Source organism: Dendropsophus ebraccatus, chromosome 3 (genome assembly GCF_027789765.1).
Source record: "Dendropsophus ebraccatus isolate aDenEbr1 chromosome 3, aDenEbr1.pat, whole genome shotgun sequence".
NCBI lineage: Eukaryota > Metazoa > Chordata > Amphibia > Anura > Hylidae > Dendropsophus > Dendropsophus ebraccatus.
Genome location: NC_091456.1, coordinates 173055567 through 173079523, shown reverse-complemented (window position 1 = coordinate 173079523; position 23957 = coordinate 173055567). Strand labels below are relative to the sequence as shown.

The 23957-nt window shown below is 41.1% G+C and overlaps 1 protein-coding gene across 1 annotated transcript in view; it reads right to left on the bottom strand.

The window, feature by feature from the left end:
- DCC (DCC netrin 1 receptor) overlaps positions 1–23957 on the bottom strand; it is a 375839-nt gene that overhangs the window by 14735 nt on the left and 337147 nt on the right. Inside the window, exons 23-27 of the mRNA XM_069963563.1 lie at positions 23012–23071; positions 11926–12085; positions 9085–9311; positions 8720–8836; positions 4724–4876 (exon numbers count right to left, since the gene is read on the bottom strand). Of these exons, the coding sequence (XP_069819664.1) occupies positions 4724–4876; positions 8720–8836; positions 9085–9311; positions 11926–12085; positions 23012–23071 (717 nt within the window). The remainder of the gene's footprint in view (positions 1–4723; positions 4877–8719; positions 8837–9084; positions 9312–11925; positions 12086–23011; positions 23072–23957) is intronic.

The following is a 23957-nucleotide window of genomic DNA, read 5'->3' as shown; positions in this document are numbered from 1 at the left end:
GCAAGGACCCTGTTACACCCTTAGCATTGGGGCCGAGAACTTCACATTATACCTCTGGTTGACTTTGTTTCTTAAGTTTGTAAAAAACTCAGGTTAAATGAACCATTAGAAGAAGTAAGTTTTCCCTCTTGCCCCCCCAGGTTGTTTAACTTGAATCGACCCGGCTGGTTTCCCAGTCGTTATTAAAACACATAAAAGTAATTGGTGTAAAATGATAGACAAAGCGATTTCTAAAAGGAAATGTGAGGACGCTGCTCAAATTACTCATAACAAGGGCCGTGACTGCGGAATGATAAAGAAAACACATAAAATGATGCTTCACGGCTCCGGAGAAGATCCATTATCCTGGATGGTGTACCGCAGCCCTCACTATAAAGAATTTCATTGTCCCAATGACAATTGATTCCGTTTTATACTAGTAATATATATATATATGCGCTGATATTTAATAGTAAAACCACCGCCTGTTATACAAGCTTCTTTTTTGTTAACTTTTGTGAAATTTTTTTAAAGTATTGAAATAATTTTTATGGCTAATTATATCCCGTAATATCACGGTTCTGGTTCTGTAGGTAATATGAGGCGGTAATACAGCTAATTCTTATATTATTGTATCCTTTATATAGAGTGTTAGTATAGCATGGAAAGATTCATACTGTAGTCGCTCCGTTTTATAACTTTGTATTTTGATGATCCATTATACCTTTAATGCTTTCAATTTCCTGGATAAAACAAGCCTGTGCGGCAGTCTAGTGTTCTGCGGATAGACCACTTACTATACAGGTAGATACCGGGAGATACAGAGATAACCAGCACAGTCCCCGCTCTTGTATCCGAACTGACCAGCGTCAAGCAAATCCAAAAGGAGATAGGATCCAACAATGCTTTATTTTAATTTGTTCCCATAAGTGCCAGAAAAAAGTCATATGATTACATGAGCACTTGTGCGAGAAACATGTCAGATATGGTGGGAGGATGGTTGGATCTTATTACCTTATGCTGGATCATATCTTCTTGCTTGAGGTCCAGTGGATCCCTATAGTGATATGGAAGTCTACACGAAGGTTGGTGGCTGCACCAAGCAAACCGGGGCAGGTATAAGAGCCAAGTGGGTGTCAGGATTCAAAGCCAAAGTTTCTTGACTTCTTAGCTTCTTTCTAAGCTATTGTGCTTGCTAGACAGCACTGGTGAAGAACATAACTGGAGCATGATCGAGTCCGATCATTCAGCATTTCAATATTGGTGGTTGAGGAGGTTGGATGAAGCCCTAGGGAGTCCTGGAAAACATGGATACAGCCTATGACCTATGGATACAGCCTATGACCTATGGATACAGCCTATGACCTATGGTTGTATCCATGTTTTCCAAGACTCCCTAGGGCTTCATCCAACTTTGCAGCCTCGGGGAGTAAAATGCTGAGGGTTCTGGTTATAAGAACACTGCCAAACCTGAACAGTTTGGCCTCTACGCTCAATACTATCAGCCACTTAACTTCCTTTGGAATATACTGTAAAGAACATTCATTTGGGCTAATTCACACCTATTTTACTGTATGTCTGGTCTTCTGGAACTCCAGGTATATGATGATCTAAGGTGGCATAGCCTTTTCTTTCTATTAGAGTTTCCATTCTTGTACATGGACAGGATACATTGAAAGAAGCCCAGACTGTTTAGTTTGGGGTAATGGCCAGATGTATATAACCCCTTAAAGACTATGCTAACTTCCCAAATATGTATGATGTAGCTTTTGAAGGTATTGTTTATCCTTGTCTTACATAGCTCTACTACAGAAAGAAGAAAACTGTCTCTCTAGCACCACCTTTTGGTAGCTACCCTCTAAGTCAATGTTTGACCCATTAAAGAGAGTACTTTGCCAGACTACGTTGTTTTGTGATATATTTCAGAGTTTTGATATGTTTTTCAGTCTGGCATACATAGTGTTTGTCTGATTTCAGAGTCGACTTTGCGCGGTACATGTTGATTTTCAGTTATACGTTAAATTATCTCCCATCTTCTCTGCAGTTCTTTGCGGTCTGTCTATTAAGAAAGCCTTGAGAGCCTTACAAGAGTACTTGAAAGAAGCCGGAGTGCCTCTCCGACAAAATAACAAAAGTAATTTGAGACAGCGCCACAAAACCGTCAGAACCCAATTTTTCGCTGCTGTCTTACAATATTTTCTCTTGTTGAGCTTTGTAGTCTTTAAGGTGTTGGCCGGAACAATCACTACTATCAAAACAAAGGCGGATCGGCTTTTGAAAAGCAATTTGCTTGTTGTAAAATGTTATATAGTTTGCAGAGCTTGTTGTTTCCGAGGCCGGTGAGTATTTTACTATACAGCTTTGAAGTATTCTTCTTTTGAAGGTGTCGTAAGAGCAGCCATAGACGGCATTGCTCCCGCCATCTCCTGACCCCTTATGGCTTTGATGCCACCGCAGAATGAGGAACTTTTCACAGTCTATGATCGATTTTGCTTCCTATGTTAGGCACCTCAGCCAGAAAAAATAATGGTTGGTGCACCTTAATAGGAACATATATAGGACATTGTTACCTACTTTGCTTGGTTCTTGTGCCAGATCCTATTGAGTGGTCACAGCTCTTCCTCTTCATCTGGCCCTGGCTCCTGTCTATGCTACACAGAAGGGTCCCAGATCATGATGTCAGGTCAGTGGACAATTCCAAGAGTGTTGCTTTATAATGCATTGTCTGATTATTAGGACTAGGGATGGTCCGAACCTACCGAGGTTCGGGTTTGTACGAACCCGGACTCTCGGCAATGATTCCCGCTGTCTTAAACCTCTGTGGAGAGGGTGGATAAAGCAGGAAGACCGCCTGGAAAACTGGGATACAGCCTATGGTTGTGGCTGTATCCCGGTTTTCAAGGTGGTCCTCCCGCTGTATCCACCCTCTGCCCGGAGGTTTAAGACAGCGCAAATCATTGCCGAGAGTCATACAAACCCGAACCTCGTCAGGTTCGGACCATCCCTAATTAGGATTACCTTATCTGTCTTTCCTTCTTTGCATTGATTGATTACTGCTGTTCCTGGTCCTGACCTTGCTCCTGTCTTACCTTTCCATTGTGCTACACCTGGCTCTGACCCCATAGTCCTCACTATGCTCTTGTCCCCTGGTCTGATTGTTCTGGTGATGGTCCTTGGCTTCATTCCTGACTAGTCTAATAGCATGACTATTCTGTGGGCTGCATTTGGAGATATTTCAGCAGCAAAGTCCACAAATTCTTGCGGGTGTCAAAGGACAACAGGCACTTAGCCTCTGCTTCCAAGTTTGGTTGGTGTGAAACCAGGGGCGGATTAACTTTACCATAGGCCCCGGGCTGTTGACCAAGCTTGGGCCCCCCCACCCCACTGTAACTTTGGCAGCACTAGCGTGGTGTCCATAGTAAATGAAAAATAATGCCATGATGCCCTGATTTGTGCAAAATTGCATAAAAAAAGCTGTGATTTTTTGCAAATCATGACATAACTGTAGCCAGGAGATCATGCACCCCTAAACGTATACGTTTTTTTGGGTTGCCATGGGCCCCCCAGGAGAATTTAACAGATATACAAGATGACCAATAGAAAAATTTCCTGGAGGTGCCTTAGGGCCTATAGAGAAGATCCTGCCCGATGTCCTACAACTACCTTATCTCAACAAAAACAAATGGCTGGCTGCTGTCCTGAGGGTCATATTGTCCTCCTGTACAATGACTGTAAAAATGAGGGCAATGGACCATCATGATGGACAGTTATGGATGTGTTCAAAACCAAATCTGGCAAATAGATTTTTTTATTTTTCACATCTCTCATTGACACAAGAGCATTGACATCTCTTATTCACAAGAGCAAAATAATTCCAAAATGAGTGTGATGACAATAGGGGGTCTGATCACACCTGGTCCTGGTGTGTAAAATGAGTCTACGGGGCCACAATCACACACAGGTCAGAGTCTATAGAGTGTATAATCACATCCTGGGGGGAGTCCCTAGGAAGTGCAATCACACATTGGTTCTGCTTTGGGTAGCAGAGTCCATGGGGCACAATCACATCAAATCCTGAGTCAATAAAGGGTGCAATCACACCAGGTCCGGACTGACAATCTGGCGGCCTGGGCACATGCCCGTTGGGCCACCCAGCTTGCCAGTCCGTGGGTGGCCCAAGCTGCATAAAGAAATTTTACGTTATTACAAACTAACAGTGCCGCAGCTTTCTGCCACCATGAAGCTTAATCTGCAGCTGAGGGTCGCCGCTGCCGCACCAGATGTGCACTGATGGATCACACCTTGGTCCTGGTGTGTCGGGGAAGTTCGTAGGGCAGACAAGTACACCCAGTTCTAAGTAAAAAAAGGATGCAATCGCACCTCGCTCCTGGTGAGTAATGGAGGGCCTAAATACCACACGAGAAGACAGCAACACTTATAGGCAGGTGGGAAGTGGGGTCCTTGGTACAAACTGTGCACGAGACGCAAGAACACTAAGCCATGCGTCCCGACTTCCTATGACTTTTATCCCCTTTATCACTCCTTTTCACTCAACTCTCCACCATTCTTAGATATTATCATATCATTTTAGAATTCGATGCAATGCAGACCTCAAAAATTTCTATGCTGAGATACAAAAAATAAATAAATAAATTGGTATAAATGTATAAATGAATGAAAAATGTAAAAACATGAAATAAAAGTTTTCTTTTTCATCATTAATTATTACATTTTTTAGCCTTACCTCGACTACTGAATCCCCGATCCACCGATAGTGTAGGAAAAGGAACAGGACGTAGCGTAAACTGCGGATGAGGATACACACAGGTCGGCGATGGAAGGATCCCCGGATACTGGGCGCTTTCTAATGTGGGCACCGGTATGGCGCTGACGACAGCTGTAGTATAAAGAAGAAACATGTTGTAGCATAATACAACGCTCACGTGTAACATTGTAGCATCTGCGCTTCAAGCTTAAGAAATATTAGTGTCAACTGAATGTGATGCGATGCAATGACACCCGTCTGCGATGTAGATATAATATACTGTATATAATGCACAGATCCTACAACCTCTAATTTATACATATACGGGAAATCAATTAATATTACGTTACTCCGCAACTTTTTTTTTCTAGACCATTGTTCCGTGACCGGATCTGATTGAAAATTCGTAGCGGAGATTCGGCAGGGTTGTCGACAATTGAATTTGGATGTGACACTAATGCTAAGAGTTTGGGAGTCTGAGTGTTAAAACAAATCATGTTGAGTTTTTACAACTCCGCAGTCCTATATCACAGAGGCAATTTACTGCGCGCTGTCAGCTTTTATATGCGGAGAACGGATGCCTTAACATGGGGAAAAAAGAGATAAACAAAACAGATTTGGCCTCCGCCTGCCGCTATATTTCCATGTGATATTGTTCGCCTTGTCTCCTACGACGCTCCCGACGAAATGTATTACTGGAGGAAAAGGGGAGAAAATTGAATTATCCAAAGTTATTGTCGCCGGCGTGTCAACGGGAAAACAATTTTCTATCGCCACCCGCTATTATTAGTCGTTTGAATGACAAAGTTATTCATTATTATTATTCTTTCTTTCTTTTTTGGTGTTTTTCATATTGTTATATAATCAGTTAAATATCACATAAATTATGATAGATAGCGCATCAGGCCAGGGCTCATTGTGACATGGGATCATCCTCGAGTCACAGTAAAATTGTTGCATTACTGTAACCAATACATAATCAAAAAGGTCATGTGACAATTAAGGGGTACTCTGGTAAATAAGAATAAATATTTTCAAATCTACTGGTGTCTGAAAGTAAAACAGATTTGTAAATTAGTTCTATTTAAAAATCTCTTATTAGCTGCTGTATGTTCTGCAGGAAGGGGTGTATTCTTTCCAGTCTGACACAATGCTCTCTGCTGCCACCTCTGTCCATGTCAGGAACTGTGCAGAGCAGTAGAGGTTTTCTATGGGGATTTGTTACTGCTCTGGACAGTTCCTGACATGGATAGAAGTGGCAGCAGAGAGCAGTGTGTCTAACTGGAAAGAATACACCACTTTCTGCAGGACATGCAGCAGCTGATAAGTACTGGAAGACTGGAAGTTTTTAAATAGAAGTTTAAATCTGTATAATTTTCTGATACCAGTTTATTTTATTAATCCTCCACCCCCGCCCTTTAAGAATTGTAATACTATGACTTCACAGTGACCAAAAATTGCCAAAAATGACAAGTGAATCTGTCAAGACACAGTTCAGGATAAACCTGCTGACATTGTTAGATAGCTGTTAGGTCAAGGAGACACATGGCGCTTTTCCTATATCTGTCTGTGCTTCCAAAACATAGAAAAATACTTTTATTCTATAGTACAAAGCTTTAAAGAGGTATTCCTGAGCTCCTGAAGTGCTGAGGGCTGAAACATGTCCTTGACCCCCTCTCATCCCTATCTGCTTGGGGTCCGGTGTCCAGCTAGCTGTCAATCAAGCAAGAATAAGGATATGAGGGGGAGTGAGGAGGTGTTACAGCCCTCAGCACTTCAGGAGTATGGAAAAAACTCTTTGACACTTTGCACCAGAGAATATTAGCATTTTCCTATGTAATGGAAGCACAGATAGATATATGAAAGGTACCAGGTGTCTCCTTGACCTAACAGCTATCTAACAGTGTCAGCATTTTGGAACCTGAATTGTAGCTAATATATTCCATTTAATGAAGTAGTTTAAAGAATAGAGAATTTGGCCTCTAAAAAACCATTGGTTTATGCAAAAAAAAAAAAGCCAAGCTCATACCCAAATATAAAAAAAGGTTTTCTGTACATACAAAAGAACATAAACTTCAGTGAGTTCTAGAAAATTAAGAAAAAAAATAATTTTAAGAAGATTTTACCTAATTGTCTAGGGATACTGTTTCTCCTTGAGGAGATACACCTGAGGTATGGAAGCAGGCAATGCTTCATGGGTAAGAAATATGCAAATGAACTGTCTCCGCATTGCCATCTATTGGAGGCATCTAGCCTGTAATTCAGAGATGGGGAACCTTCTGCCCTCCAGCTGTTACAAAACTATGATTCCCATCATGTCTAGAAGGTCATAGCTGTTGATAATACCAATATAACATATTTTAGCTGTCAGGGCATGATGGGAGTTGTAGTTTTGCAAGAACTGGTGAGCAGCTGGTTGGAAAACAATGCAGTGAAGCTGCCTATTAATTCTAGGTTATGGAAATGTAAGGGGGACTCCATGAGTGTTCAGTGAGGGCTGTGGTCACAGATCTCACCGCTGCTGTTACCAACAGCGCCTCTTGTAGTCATAACAATAGAATTACACCTGAACCAAACTACTTAAAGAGATTCTCAGAATTTTTGTTTTATTTAATAAAAGCCCTTCATAATATTTAGTGTGTTCATTTTATGCCTTTTTATCAAAAATTGCATCTTAATAGTTGAGAGATGATTGAACATTGTGCAGTCTTCATGTCTCGTCAAATCGGAATAATTGCTATTCATTTTGCTTGAGAATTAAAGATTTGTCTCTATTGTCCTTGGCGTGAACTCATAAAAAATTGATTTCCTCTCTCTCGCAAGGCCACCAAATCCATATCCTGCTTTCTGTGACCCCATTAGTTGCCTTTTTACCATTACGTCATAGCAAAGTGCATGGTTGTGTTCTGCACAAGAAATATTACAGCTTTTTACAACGCCAGAAAGTGTCAAACAATGGTTTTATAAAGATAATAAATAAATAAAATTAAAGGTTGTAAATAGTTTAAAGAGTCATCGGGGGAGGCGGGGGGGGCATAAATATTAAAAGGATTTTCTGGTTTTATGTAAATAAATAGAGTTCAATCAATGTATAAATTAAATGTCCTACAGATTATTGTATGTTGTAAAGCAGCAGGTAAAATGTATCAGTCAGGAGTCCAGGCTGTAGAGCTCACAGAGCATTGTCTAGACTGGATACAATTGTGTCACTTCTCAGCTGAGAGCAGGACTAGCTATGTACAATGTATCAGTCTGGGGTCCAGGCTGTAGAGTTCACAGAGCATTGTCTAGACTGGATACAACTGTATCACTTCTCAGCTGAGAGCAGGACCAGCTATGTACAATGTATCAGTCTGGGGTCCAGGCTGTAGAGCTCACAGAGCATTGTCTAGACTGGATACAACTGTATCACTTCTCAGCTGAGAGCAGGACTAGCTATGTACAATGTATCAGTCTGGGGTCCAGGCTGTAGAGCTCACAGAGCATTGTCTAGCCTGGATACAATTGTATCACTTCTCAGCTGAGAGCAGGACTAGTTATATACAATGTATCAGTCTGGAGTCCAGGCTATAGAGCTCACAGAGCATTGTCTAGACTGGATACAACTGTATCACTTCTCAGCTAGCTAAGTAGACTTGATTGACAATGAGACAAGGTTTCCCACTTAAAGGGGTTATCTAGCGCTACAAAAACATGGCCACTTTCCCCCTACTGTTGTCTCCACTTTGGGTGCAGGTTTTGAAACTCAGTTCCACTGAAGTAAATGGAGCTTAATTGCAAACCGCACCTGAACTGGAGACAACAGTATGGGGAAAATTGGCCATGTTTTTGTAGCGCTGGATAACCCCTTTAATGCCTTTTTCCTAGTATTTCTTCATTGTGGCATCTGATGGTGGTAACAGCAGGTGGACCCCGAAAGGCAACAAGTCTAGTAGATACATTGTATGACACATAGAGAAGATGCTAGACACTTACGGGCGTTGTTGGACTGTGAATCCATTGGAATCATGAGTTTGGCTCGTGTGGCTCTCCGGGCGGCTAAAGATCTCTCCAGGGTCGAAATGTTACTCCCTGCTTCATCTGTGTCAGGCCCTGGAAAGAGAAGATCACATATTAGTGGAATATTCATCTATCTATCTATCTATCTATCTATCTATCTATCTATCTCCTATCTATCTATCTATCTATCTATCTATCTATCTATCTCCTATCTATCTATCTATCTATCTATCTATCTATCTATCTATCTATCTATCTATCTATCTATCTATCTTTTTCTCCTATTATCTGTCTATCCATCCATCCATCCATCCATCCATCCATCCATCCATCCATCTTACCTGAATGTGATGCACTTTTGCTGCCTAGCTGGGACTCGGACTGGCTATGGCTGACAGGGGTGATATCTTGACAGCTCTGTCTTGGTGATTCTCTTCCTTGAATTTCGGACCCCACCGGCTTCTCAATGTTCTTCATTTCCATCTCCTCATGGTGGATCCAAAGATCCGGTGGCCTCAGATCCTTCTGACTCCCTTTCCTCTTGCTTATACTGTGTGTGGCCCGTTTTCTAATATAACATAAAAACAATATATAACACTTAGTAACTAGTACTAGCTACAATATAGTATAGCAAAAGCATAAAATCAATAAAGTACAAAATACAGCCAGAAGCTCCATAGTGTGAAGGTAAGACACTGTCCTGGGAGTGCAGCACTCAGAGTCACTGCACTTCAGCACCGGCTGCCTACTGATCCATAGCTGATCTTATAACTATATAGGAAATGCCAGCTATGAGACGTGCTGTATCGGGGAACCATTCATCTCATACGTTATACACAAAAGAATAACTCAGCTTCAGCAGTGAACTAAGGACACGATCTCTATACCATAGAAAAAGATAAAGTCAGGTATAAAATCTTAGGAACGTTTCAGGTTTTGTGTATTTCAAAGCTACAATAGGAAGTTGGTAAAATATAATTTATTGTTACATACAGTAACGTCTCTACAAGACCAATGGGGATTTTCACCGCTCTAGAAAACCATTATCCAATGTAATTGTGGGTGGTGATATCTAAGAGGATTCTCTGTATATACCATTAAAGGGGTATTCCAGGGCATACATCCTTGTTTTTTTTTATTTACATTTCTTTAATAAAGCTATATTAATTTATAAAGTAACTTTAATAAAGAAAATTGATTTTTTTTTCCATCAGCAACGGCAGCAGTTAGTGGAAACCCAGATCCTCTGCTGCCATCAGTGGCTGTTTTAGGAACTGCAGGGCTGCTCAAGCCTTTGTACTGGCACAGTTATATATGACTAAAGATACTGAGCCTTCCCAGATGTCTATATAACACATGTTACCATTAGAATAGACATTACACTGAGGGGAGCTGTCTATGTCACTAGTACTGCAGACTCCCCTGATGTCTATATAACACATGTTACCATTAGAATAGACATTACACTGAGGGGAGCTGTCTATGTCACTAGTACTGCAGACTCCCCTGATGTCTATATAACACATGTTACCATTAGAATAGACATTACACTGAAGGAGCTGTCTGTGTCACTAGTACTGCAGCCTCCCCTGATGTCTATATAATACATGTTACTATTAGAATAAACATTATACTGGGGGAAGCGGTCTGTATTACTAGTGCTGCAGCCTCCCTGATATCTATATATTACGTTACCATTAGAATAGACATTACACTGGGGGAAGCAGTCTGTATCACTAGTACTGCGGCCTCCCCTGATGTCTATATATTACATGTTACCATTCCATTAGAATAGACATTACACTGGGGGGAGCTGTCTGTGTCACTAGTACTGCGGCCTCCTCTGATATCTATGCTAACATGTAATACTGAATATATTCTAACATGTAACATATAGACATTAGGGGAGGCTCAGTATCGCTATAGACATGTAACTATATCGGTATCAGAGCAACCCTGCAGTTCCCCACAAGCCTGTGGTGAGGCTGCATCACCCCGTACTGCTGCTCGCCATGTAAAACTTCTAGTAATCCATTAATAAAGTTGAATTACAAAGTATTATGACATTAAAAAAAAAAATATATATTTTTTTCACCTGAATACCTTTTTCAGCCTAACCAAGGATCAATAGGGTGAGGGACCCTAACCATAACCCGACCCTAACCCTGTTTCCTGATCACTAAATTGATGTCCACCAATTTGAGAGATCAATTTTGAAACGTGAAAACAAATCTAATTAATAAAAAATTGATTATTTCCTCTAGTTGTATAAGGTCCAGTTAACACTACAGAATCCCGCTCGTAACGCCTGCCAGCGGTGCCAATTCTGTAGTGTGAATGGGCCCTAAGATACTGGAAACCAAAGTGAGCAGCTGGCTATGGAATACATGGACAGGCTCGGTCAACTAAAAGAAGATCATCTATCTACTATGGATAATAGACCAACAAATCCAGCTGTGCTACATGGATTAGGAAGCATAACTATAGCTTTAAATGCTAAGCGTCCTGGTGGCTCAACATTTTACATGACGTGCTTTATATCATCTATATAGCGGAGACCTAAAAGTCGGAGAAATTCCATTTCCCAACCAAACATCTAAATTGACTGCAGACTGAAATTCCTCTTCTCAATTCTTATCTGGCGTCTTCTTGTTACCCTGCCAGCTGCCGGGGGACGACTTGTCTTGGAATGTTTTCAGATAGACGTCATTTCGAATATAATTCTTAACAAATTCAGAAACATTTTTCTTGCTGGCTACCAAACGCAGCTTTTTTCCCTCACTCCTAAAGATTTCAAGCAAAGATTGCTGGAGGGCAGAGAACGGAAAACGCTGTTTATGGGCACAGCTAAAGTGCTAAAATATTAGATGGGGCCAGGGGAGTCGTGTGTCTTCTTGAGGAGATCGCTAAACTGGTGTAAGGAGTCTTAGAATTGCCAGAATATGCAAAGTAGATGAATTCAAGAAGAAGCAGAACTCTCTCTACAGTGCCACCTGCTGGATGCTGCTTCCCTTACAATCAATGTCCAACTCTCAAAGAGCTTGCGGAAACTTGATGAACTTTCTTGTGAACAAATGTTGCCCTTATGTATCCTTTAAGACATCTTTTAAGGGGGCATAGAACTAGAGAGATTATTGCCGTTATTAATTTATGCAACCTTCCACCAACCATGGGATACATACTTCCTCTGCTGTGCAGACGACCTTCTTGTGCAGATCACGGCCACGATCACCACCACCAGTATTGTAATGGCTCCAACAGTGACCACAATGATCACCAAGAGGTTGCTGTTCTTCTGGGGTGTTACACCGTGAGGGGGGTGCATCTGTCCTATAGGAGGTTCTAGAAAGGAGAGAAAATACACAATGTAAACACTTTTTCCGATAATGTTAATGTAATGAAGAATTTGCATTGCTAGCTTGCAGGGTGCAATGGGCCGTCCCATTAAGGTTCCTAATCTAGTATTCAAATCCAAAAAGAAAGCAGAGTAAATCATTTCTTGAAACAGGGACTCCTGTCTTTGATAGGAGTCCCTGCTCCTATACATAAATACATATATACGTATACATAAAGGCTATAGGGTCTTGCCCCAAGATTCAGTTTACAGTACAAAAGATGGGACTTCAGTCTTTGTCAGAAGTTCCTGATCCAGTATGTACTTTTTGTAAAGCCCTATGCCGATAGAGTAGGGCATCACATAAAGTACATATAGGAGTGGGGACCCCCATCAAAGACAGGAGCCTAAGTTCCTAGGGATGAGTGAATACGCATAGAGATGAATGGCAGATCCAATAATTTTAAACAAATTTTGGTACGTTTGGTATCGATGAGTAAATGCCGATGGCATCTGGTGCCAGGGAAAATATGTACAGGAGCCCCCCACTGTTTTATGCCTGACTTCCCTGAACTAAATACCTCAAAATGTAATTAAAATTTATTAGAATTTGATTAGTTTAGAGTCAATGAGCTTTATTTACTAACAATCTGTCTCTGTTGGTTGGGGGGGTGGTGGTGTTTAAGTCATACCCACGACGCACTCACGATGCGCCCACTTTTTGGGTTTTTGGAGAAAAATGACAGTTTGGTTGAGTTTTTGCAAAGTTTGTGCTGCACACCTTTAATAAATATGGCGGAACACTAAACCAAGAGGGAAAATGGACCAATCCCGTCAACTTTCTGACATAAACACGTTAGTAAATTAGCCCCAATATGTCCAAGTCTACTCATTATTATATATATATTTATATGTTTGAACTTAAAGTTTTCTTCTTGCCCCCAAACTTTCCTTTTCTCTAGGCATTGTCCCATAAAATAGGCATCAAAGTGGGAGGACCACATGCAAATGCAATGGGCGTCCTTGAAGTGGACATATCTGAATCTCTCAAAGGGGATAGACACTTATTATCCGCAGTGTAAGTGCGCAAGTGTCATAAGAATAGGAGACTAGAGTCTATCGTTTGAATGGATTGGTGGGCGAGCATGGGCATTGTCGTCCAGTTAACGCTCTATACTGATGTACTGGGAGGAGTAGGAGTGAAACCCTTCCTGATCGGTGAAGAACTATAAATGGCGGTTCTGATCAAGCTGTAAACATATGCAGATTTTATTGCCAGGAAGGAAATATATATAATACAAATTACGAAAACGAAACCATAACTAAATTTGCTCAAGGGAACTGTACAGGGTTTCTATGTATCATAGGTTAAAAAGCCACCTGCAGACTCAGCAGAAGCAGCCGGCTGCATCGGGTGGAGGAGCGTCGGAGAGCTCGGAGACATCCAGCAGAAATATTTTATGTATGGGAGATTTATGTAAAGACCTTGGTGTATACAGCGATGCTGCTCTGTGTACATTTATTTCATATTGATGGGAAAACTGCGCTGTGAGCAGATGTGAGTTATGGGTAATGTTCTTAAATATTAGCTGCAGCCCCTGCGTGTGCAGCCCGGCTCGCTGCTTGTCATGTTAATTTATACATGTATTTAACGGTGACTGTGCGGGAATGAGCATGGAAGGAGATGTATTTAAAATCGGTAAAAATTACGGCACAATCCAGATTTTATATATTACCGCGGACCTGTAAAATATTAGCGTAAATGCTCTAGATGTGTGAGATCTGTGAAAACAGCTGAATTTATTTCAATTGTGTTAAGTCTGAAAGGAAGAGAGAGAAGAGGGAAAAGCGTAGGATAAGGATGAATATGTCAATAGAAGATGCTGCTGTGGATATGGCGGTCATCCAAGGTTGGCTCCATTTGGATTCCACATGAATAGTATCAATATATAATGACCATACACACTTAAAGGGGTATTCCCAGTTAAAATTACTTATACCCTATTCACAAGCCCCCTGTAATATCCAGAAAATGGCCATCAGTCTTTATTATGAAGAAAACAGGGAGTTGAGGCTACCATAGGTTGCCAAGCTCTCGGCTATCTTTGGCAGCTCAATAGACAATGTGCAACTTGCCGTTCCATTCATACCATACACTGGAGATAATGGGTGTCTCAGTAGTGTAACATGAAGCTCCTTGGCCCCAATATAAGACTGGTAACAACCCCTTCCCCCAACACCTACTATGTGCTACTAATAATACTGATGGGCTCTATTACACGGCACTGCTACTACCTTATGTAATAGGCCTAGGCAGACTAACAACATATATGGACAAAGAGGGGCGCTAATATAGTGTAGCATGGACAATATCAGTGGGAAAATTACTTAAAAGTGGACCAAACTAACCTGGTGGTGTTGTGCAAACCTTAGGCACAACACTAGTAGGCTTTTTTGTTATATCAGTCCGCTGCCTGGCCTCTGGTTCTTTGCTCCCGACACCCATCCTGATGCCAAAGGTCGAAAATGTAGTTTGGAATTGACCACTGGACCATACATACAGCCACGCGCAGGACTCACAAAATAACACAAAGGACCTCACAAGTGTCTTTCTTGGGTGTTTATTCACACTAGGCTTAAAAATGAGCGACGCGTTTCGGTGTCGGACTGACACCTTTATCAAGCTCCTCCTCACTGCAAAACACAAAGTCCTGCCAGGAGCCTGCTCTGTATGGTGCTATAACTGAGCAGGGGACTGGGTACGGCACGTGACCTGCAGCTCAGAAAGAGTGCTGTACTCGGTTAGCTCCAGCGGCTCCAGAGAGAATGAAAGATGAGAGCACTTGGCTCTTTTCAGTTGCTCCATACCCGTGGCTATATTCAAAATAAAGAAGTCGGGGGCCAATATGTAAATTGCCGGGGGGGTACGGAGGTCAGACCGCCTATGATCTCTAACTTGTCCCTTATCCTGTGGATAGGGGATAAGTTATTTTTAAGCTGGAATACCCCTTTAAGCATTTCGGTCAGAAAAAAATTCTGGAGATACGTAGAAGATCTTTTACAATTATTGACTTCCCACTTGCAAAAACAAAGAATTGCTGAAATTCTCTTCTTACCGGTTGGCATCTTCCCGAGGCTTTGAAGGAAACCTCACTCTATTCTGCAAACAACCAAAGGGTAAAGTCCTGGCTGCCGTTGTGCCATGTATACAGCATCTCCCAGAGGCATGGCTCACACCGAGGATATATTGATTTACATTACTAAAGAGTGGTCTAAATGGCTGATGCCAATGGCAAAGAATACGAGAAACTCTGGGAAGTATTTAACACCGGCTCTTATGGAAGCTCCTGACTGCTGTTCATCTCCAGTAGTTTTTTTCCTTTCCTTTCCTTTTATGCCGAATATACATTTACACAGTGAGATGAAGAATAAAGAGAACTGATTTGGTATGCTATCCTCTCTTTATCTTATCAAGAAGAAGAGAATCTCTTCAAACGCTGCTACATCCTTCTGCTTTGCTAAAATTTGAAAGCCTCATTGAAGCCCCAGACAGCTCCCCGCAAACTCCGAGCCTTATTACTCGCATTTTAGAATCAACCATTAAAGTAACATTTTACCAAAATGACATTTGGCTACTAGAGAATCCGGAGAATTATTGTGCTGGTGATTAAGAGGATGAGTCAAAATATTCTTGTATCGTAAGTCATCTCCGAGGCTCGGAAAGCTTCCAATCATGTCACTGATTGTAGATCTTAGTTGTGTATAGAGTATACGTGTTTCTGTATATAACCCCTGGTTAAAGTTATGGAGTCCTGGCACTAGGCCACCATTTTTTTTTTCTTTTTTAGTTTTACTATGACACTCAACAATTTGGGGTAAAAAAGATGGACAGCAGTGGGTGATGTAAACATAATAAACAAGTTATACTCACCCATCCCAATCCCCTGCAGTCGCTTTACTGCTATTCCCAATCCAAAACCTTTGGGGGTTTTTTATTCTTAGTTCCCGTGGCATCACTTCCTCACTGAAACAACCAGTGGCTGCAGCAGTGTCCCGCCTCGGTTACTGATTAACTGAACAAGTAGGTAAAATCCCAGGATAAAGGAGATGGAGGACACTAGCAGAGGTTAAGGAACAGTGGCACAGCAGCAGCAGGGGACTAGGATGGGTGAGTATAATCTGTTTATTATGTTTACACAACCCCCTGCTATCCATTTTTTTTTTTTTGCCACAAAATTCCCTTTAATCCCTTTAATTAAGCTGATGAATATGGATGATAAGTCGACTGCTGAGCTAACAAAGGGCTTTGCTTCATTCATACTGTAAATTTGCTTGTCCCTACTCACTTGCTGAGCAGGTTCTCTGGACTTGGCTCAGCAAAGGTTAACTAAGCAGCAAGGTATACATTTTATACCACACTGCTCAGTGTACAGGAGCAGGGACTTTGTCAAAAGAGAGGAATCCCTGTGGTATTTAACACTATGGTGCCTTGAGGATATGTTCACATGTACCAGATTTAATCTTTACCAAGTTATCAAAGTTTACTGTATATAGGATTGATGAGCTGAGGACCAGTCAGAGTCCACTCTGACACTTGTCAACCACTAAAGTAGTCTACAATGAGCATCAGAACTGGATAATGGAGAAATGGAAGAAGGCATCTGGTCTGATGGGTCTCATTGTGGGCGGCCACGTGTGTGTGTGTCACTTACTTGGGGAAGAGATGGCACCAGGATGCACTATGGGAAGAAGACAAGATGGCGAGGAAATGTGATGGGCAATGTTCTGCTGGAGACCTTGTGTCCATGTGTCATCATGTGGATGTTACAGTGACATTGACCACCTACCTAACCATTGTACACGCCAAGTCATTCTTGGCAGTGGATAATGCCTCGGGGGTGGGGTGGGGCTGGGGTCAGGAGGCACTGAAGACATTGTTTTGGGATAGTTCTGAGTATTGGACATTACTGATGAGTATTTATCAGGCACCACCTCCTGCACCGATGACCCCTTCATTATACTGTTGGGGGTCCCCACTTTTAGTCTTTTTGTTTTAGTCTTTGAAAACCTCTTTAAATCAGGTTTTGTTTAGTTTTTTTCCCCCCTGAAATAACCAAAATTGTATGTAACTCTTGCCGTGATATTTACATTCTCTATTTCCCCCTTTCCTATATTCTTTCCTTCCTTTCGCACTAATGATCTATTAATACAAAGCCGCTTCACGGCTGATAAATTACTTGGATTCTCTTGTACTTTCTTATAATTGTGTCTTAGCCCGAGCTGTTCTACAAGTAATATCCAGAAATCTCGGAGGTTCCCGCTCCCCGTGGAGCCTCTGCTGGGAGCCGGTAATGAATTTATTTAATCAAGGAGTTCTGCCATCGCTCGGTTTCTCGCATTTAGGAATAATGCCGCGTTCTTGGACGGCCCGCTCGCTGATCTTTGGCGCTCCATTTGATCATGAAAATAGGCCGCATTTGGCAGGCAGCAGATTTCCACCGATGGCGGTCACGTCATTTATCTATTGTCATCTCCATGGATTGCTGCCACGTCTCGCACAACAAGCCTATACTTAATTAATATCTTATTTCCCCACAGATATTTTGAAGAAAATTAAGTATCCTGCTGCATATTAATTTTCAGCTTGGCTAAGCATGCACAGGCTGTTGTGTCGGCCGCGTACACGTCCTTATTATAAAATGCATTCGTCTTTATCATCACTTTCTTTCAGGGTATCATTTAATGTTTAATAAGCTGCATGGTGGAGTTGGTGTAAACAGGGCGACGTCAGTATATAAATCGTGTAGTTATGGTCTCCAAGTATGTAAAGTGGAAGAAGAAGATGAATTTAGTCAATATCCTCCTTTTTTGTATTTCCAGGTTAGGTTGTCCAGTCATGGTAGAAATTGTAGCTTGAGGGTTCTCCATCCTCCATCTATAACATCACTATAAAAACAATGGTGGCGGATAAGAAGAGGCGGACATATTGGTAGAGTGGTCACATTTTGAAGTTGTGGTTGAAAAGAAGAAAAATTATGTAGTGTAAGGATTGAAGTGGCTGTGATAGGGTCAAATTGTGATGAGTAGACGACTGGGCAGGAGCATCTCCAAAGCAGCCGGTCTTGTGGGGTTTTCCCGGTCCGTAGTGATCAGTACCGACCAAGAGAGCTACAAGAAAGGACAACTGAAAACCAGAGACAAGGCTCATTGATGTGTGTGTGGGGCAATGAAGGCTAGCCTATTCGGTCAGATAATAGCTGCTGTAAAGCGAGCTGATGAAAAAGAGTCAGATCACGAAAGGCATGTATTGGGGTATTTAACCATTATCTGGTTAGAGTTTTCATGCTGGCCCTGGTCCTCCACCGATAGTGTCTACAATGGACAGGTGAACATCACAACTGGACTATAAAGCAATGAAAGAGAGTGACTGGTCTGATGGGTCACGTTCTCCATCAAGTGGACAATCGGGTGCATGTTCATAATTTATCTGGGGAAGAGATGGCATCAGGACGCACTATTGGAAGAAGTCAAGATGGCGGGGGCAGTGTAATAGGCAATGTTCTGCTGGAGATCTAGTGTTATGGCATCAAGTGGATGTTACTTTGACACCGACCACCTACCTAACCATTGTACACACCAATCTCCACCTTCATGGCAGCAGGCAGTAGGATAATGCCCAAGGGGCCAAACTATAGACATTGTGCGTGGCAAGGAGGTCAAGGTGGTGACTCGTCCTCCAGATTGCCCAGATCTCAATCCCATCGATCATCTGAGGGATGTGCTCGAGAAACAAGTTCCATCCATGGAGGTCGCACCTCATACCGCACAGGATCTGCTGCTGATACCAGAGAGGGCATCGTAGCTTGAAAGGGACCTATATTAGGCTTTAATATATTGGATGCTCAGCGTATATAAAATATATGAGTAGGAAATATCTGATATGCCCTGCCCTAGGCTGGCCCTAGTCTAGTATAGAATAATCTCTTATAATCTAATAATAAATTTTAGCTTTGGTCATCGCTGTGTTGTCTTTGACCTTATGACATCTTTTTTTCAGCCATATAAAGCGTTTGCACTGCCGAGTTACCAGAAGATTGATATTATCTACCATTATAATGGTCTCTTAACTAATAAACCCTTCCCGACCTCAGACGCTCTGTAATAACTAACGTAAACCGGGGACCATCTCGCAATCCCAGGTTAATTTGCCGTAATTTGCATTTAATTAAGAAAAGCTTCTGTACTATTGTGTTACTCCTGTAAATTATTGAGCTGCAACCATACAATAAAGTGATTAATCACCTCCCGATCCTGTTCTATAAAGGTTATACGCCGATACCAGGGAACCAGGCAAGACAATTACACTTTAATTGTTAAAAATGTTAATAAGTTTTCTTATATCACATAATGTAAATGAATAGGAAACACCGCATAACTGTGTAATTCTTAAAGAAACAGTACACCTAGAACTAGAGGTATTCCAGAAAATAAAATTATATATATATATATATATATATATATATATATATATATGTATATATATATATATATATATTTTTTTTTTTTTTTTTTTTTTTTTAACACTTCTTTAATAAACTTGTATAACAGTGTTACATAACTTTATTAAAGAAAATGTCAATTTTATTTTATTTTTTTACATTTTTACATAGAGTGGTAGCAGTAATGGGCATCCTGGGCTCTCTGCTGCCACCGATGGCTGTGGCAGGAACTGCAGGGCTGATAAAGCCATGGTCTTAACACAGGATAACTTGTCAATCACAGCTCAAGCTGGATTCATATTGCTCTTTTGCATTGCGATTACTGTATTCTTTTTTTCGTTTAACCAGGAATGAAAAAACTGACGTGTCTGTGGACGTGTTTTTCTATTAACTTTCAATATAAAGAGAAATTATCAAAAATTATCCTTTTTTTTTAGTTAATACAAAAACATAGTCAACCCCATTTTCTAGGCATTGCAGTAAATATAGCATTACTACAAGACTACAGGACAGCTCATATAGCTAAAAAAAACTGTCATGCCCAATGCATTATGGGAGCTAAGTTGAGTAGTGTGTCTGTCTTGTGTTGTCCAACTTGTAGTTGGTAAAACTACTATGTTGAGCTGGGCATGCTGGGAGTTGTAGTTCTGCAGCAGACCCGTAGTGGTGATCACTGATGGATAGTCAGTGGCAGACCATAGAGAGAAGGCAATCATTACAGACACAGAATAAGCTTGTATCTAGAGGTGAACAAAACTATTGTAACCTCAGCGAAAACCACATCTAGCCGATTGGTCATTGATTACTTTAGCCTGGACAAACTAGTTCTACAGTGCTCCAGTAGCCTGGAAAAGTCCATGATGACAGTCCACGTTTCCTATGACTGCATTCACCTTTTCTTGTCAACTTTAAAACCCAACTAACGTCTACCAGAATAAACTCATCAAAGGCCACTGTGTTAGATTTAAACTACTGTTAGACTAATAATTTTGTTCACGTAGGGTCTATTATTCTACATACTATTAAAAGGGTTGTACAAAAGTAGAAGAAAAAAACAACAACTTTTTTTTACACCTGTACATAGATTACTGTACATCCCGTATTGCAACGCATGCTGGTTAATGTGATCAGGGATGAGCTGCAATACCACACACAACCTGAACACAGGGGTGGCGCTGTTTTAGAGGGCCTACTAATCTACCAATAAGCAATTTATATACACTTGTGCTTCTACGTCCAGATTCTATCTTGTGCATTATGACAAAGAAAGAAGAATCTGCCAAGAAATAATTAATTTTTTGCAATTAACTTCTACATTTCTCGTCCTAATCTCTTGCCGTTCTCCTTTTCTCATATAACATATTTCACACGGCTGCGCACACTAATATCTACAATACCCTAAGTAATTGGCCATAAAATATAGCTTGCCTAATGTGTCCCGGCAATACCCCAACAACTCCACACAGCAAAGTCACACTTTATGGCTATTAATATTCTTATTGAAAGGGCAGCCGTCCATTAGGTGTGCAGAGTGGTCACCTTGTGACTAATGGTTTAGTTTTGAAGGTCAAATATGTCTATAAAGGGGTCTCGATGTTGGGACATTCGGCAATCAGTTAAGACAGGAGGAGGATTTGCCATGTACTGTACAGTCAATTTGCCATAGAAAACAGTTCATTAAAGAGCGGCTGAGGAGCATGATCCCATACTCTCTAATGGGGCGGGCTTTATGCAAAGTAGTTGCTGTGGGGACACTCCTGTTGGTAATTATGTCATTGGCGTCCAATGTTTCTAAAGTCCTCGAAGTGGCTACTTATTAGAGATAATGGAAAATATCAATGATAATAATAATAATAATATTTTTTTTTATTTATTTATATAGCACCAACAGATTCCTCAGCACTTTACAATGCTTTTTATTGGATCTAGTTCTGGTAAAAGTATTAGATAAACCTTGGCCCAATGGGTTTTTGGGGCTCACAGTCATTTGGTTAAAGAAAATATGTGATTTTCAAGGTGTAGGTGGTGGAATTAATTGATGTGGAATTAATCTAATTTGTTCAGAATTTTCAGAAAAATTGGAATTGGAATGTTTGGGATTTGTTGTGGGCAAAATGTTCAATTTGGAAGGTGCCTATTTAGTGATCAGAAGAAAGTTTGGGTTACAATTAGGGACACTAATCCTACTAATTCATAACTTCACCCTATTAACCTTACTAACCTTAAGTCTACTAACCCTACCTGTAATAACCCTAACTAACCCTAACATTAACCCCTTAACCCTAACCTTACAAATCCTACTAACCCTTACAACCTTAATCCTACTAACCCTACCTTTACTAACTCTAAACCTGAGAATTTTAACCCTACAAACCCTTACCTCACAAACCCTAACCTTAATAGCTTTAACCCTACAAACACTACTACTATAATTCCTCCGAACCCAAGCATGCAGCATTTGTATATTGGTGGCTTAAAGGAGAAGACCAGCGAAAAATTCTATTAAAGTATTGTATTGCCCTCCAAAAGTTATACAAATTATTAATATACACTTATTACCGGAAATGCTTATAAAGTGCTTTTTTCTCTGCGCTTACTAATGTATCAAGGCTTCACTTCCTGGATAACATGGTGATGTCACTTCCTGGATAAAATGGTGATGTCACAAGGCGACTCCCAGAGCTGTGCGGGCTGTGGCTGCTGGAGAGGATGATAGCAGGGGGACACTGAGGGACACAGGGCACTGGAGGGACACTGAGCATCCCCCTGCCATCATCCTCTTCAGCAGCCACAGCCCGCACAGCTCTGGGAGTCGGCTCTTGACATTACCATGTTATCCAGGAAGTGACATCACCATGTTATCCAGGAAGTGACATCACCATGTTATCCAGGAAGTGACATCACCATTTTATCCAGGAAGTTACATCACCATTTTATCCAGGAAGTGACATCACCATGTTATCCAGGAAGTGACATCACCATTTTATCCAGGAAGAGAAGCCTTGATGCAGAAGTAAGTGCACGGAGAAAGCACTTTATAAGCATTTCCCGAATTAAGTGTATATTGGTGATTTGTATAACTTTTGGGGGCCAATACAATACTTTTATAAAAATTAGGTGTAGGCCTAAGGGAGTCCGAGAAAACATAGATACAGCCTATGGCCTATGGCTGTATCCATGTTTTTCAGGCAGCCTTAAAGCTGCATCCAACTTCTTCAGCCACCAGCCACAAATGCTGCACGCTCGAGGTTCACTCATCTCTAACTACTAACCGTACAAATACTATCTGTAACATAGGGTTAGGCTTAACCTTTCTTTGCATTATAGAGCTTGTGTACAGTTGTCAACAGTCCCAGGAGACCTTTCAATTTTGACACCGGCCCATTGGCTCAGGAATATGAAAATACTGCTGACAAATGCAAACAGGGTACATACCATTAAGACTGCTCCTGTCTATCAGATTTGTATCCACCGGCCAGTACATCCCGTGTTGACCTATAGGAAGAGAAAAACATAACGGACAGTTTATACCCATTGATAGTTATACTATTGTTATATATGATATAACCATTGGGGACTCATGTGGAGCAGGGTTCAGATCTACAAAGGATTGCTTGGAAACATGAAAAGACTGTACGGGAAATTTTATATTTAAAAGCATGCAAAACAGGGAAAATGTAAAGGACGTGACCATACACCTTCTATAGTCAAAAAACTTGCCACCCCCATTCTTTTCATCCCCAACATTATCTATCAGGGAGAGTCAGGTCATAAAATAGTAGGCTAATCTTTTACAAAATCGGTGGGTTCCGACGACCTTCTGTCTAGCGGTGTTATGTCTTACGGGAGATAACATAGCGAGATAGACTTTGAAGAAACATTATTTATTCATAGGAGTCTAAGTTGCCTGTCTCGTATCTTGAAATCAATTAAACAGCTCTTTAGAAACCTGTGATCAGATGCTGAGCTTTCTAGGTAGCGGCAGGAAAAATACCATATATCGAACAGACGAAAACCCCCGGTCTCCTGCCGAAGATGTTCAGCCTATGTGACACCAGCCATAAGAAACCCTAAGCTCATGTGATGTTCGGTGCAATCCCCATGTTCTAGACTAGATCTGTTCAATAGACCGTGTCTTGACGGCTGTCTCATCCCGAGATACATACATAAATATGTGACATGTTAGCGCCTGACTCTGGCTTCTTGGAAGCTGCCAATCTTTAGTAAAGGAAGAAAAAGAATATTTTTTGCTCCTAACAATTAGAGTCACCGAGAGAATCCTCCTCCCCTATCATCAATATTGCTGGCTCTTGTTTGACAATCTCTGATGGACCATAGAGATCATGTAACACATGACAGATGTAATACAGATTCCCGTCAC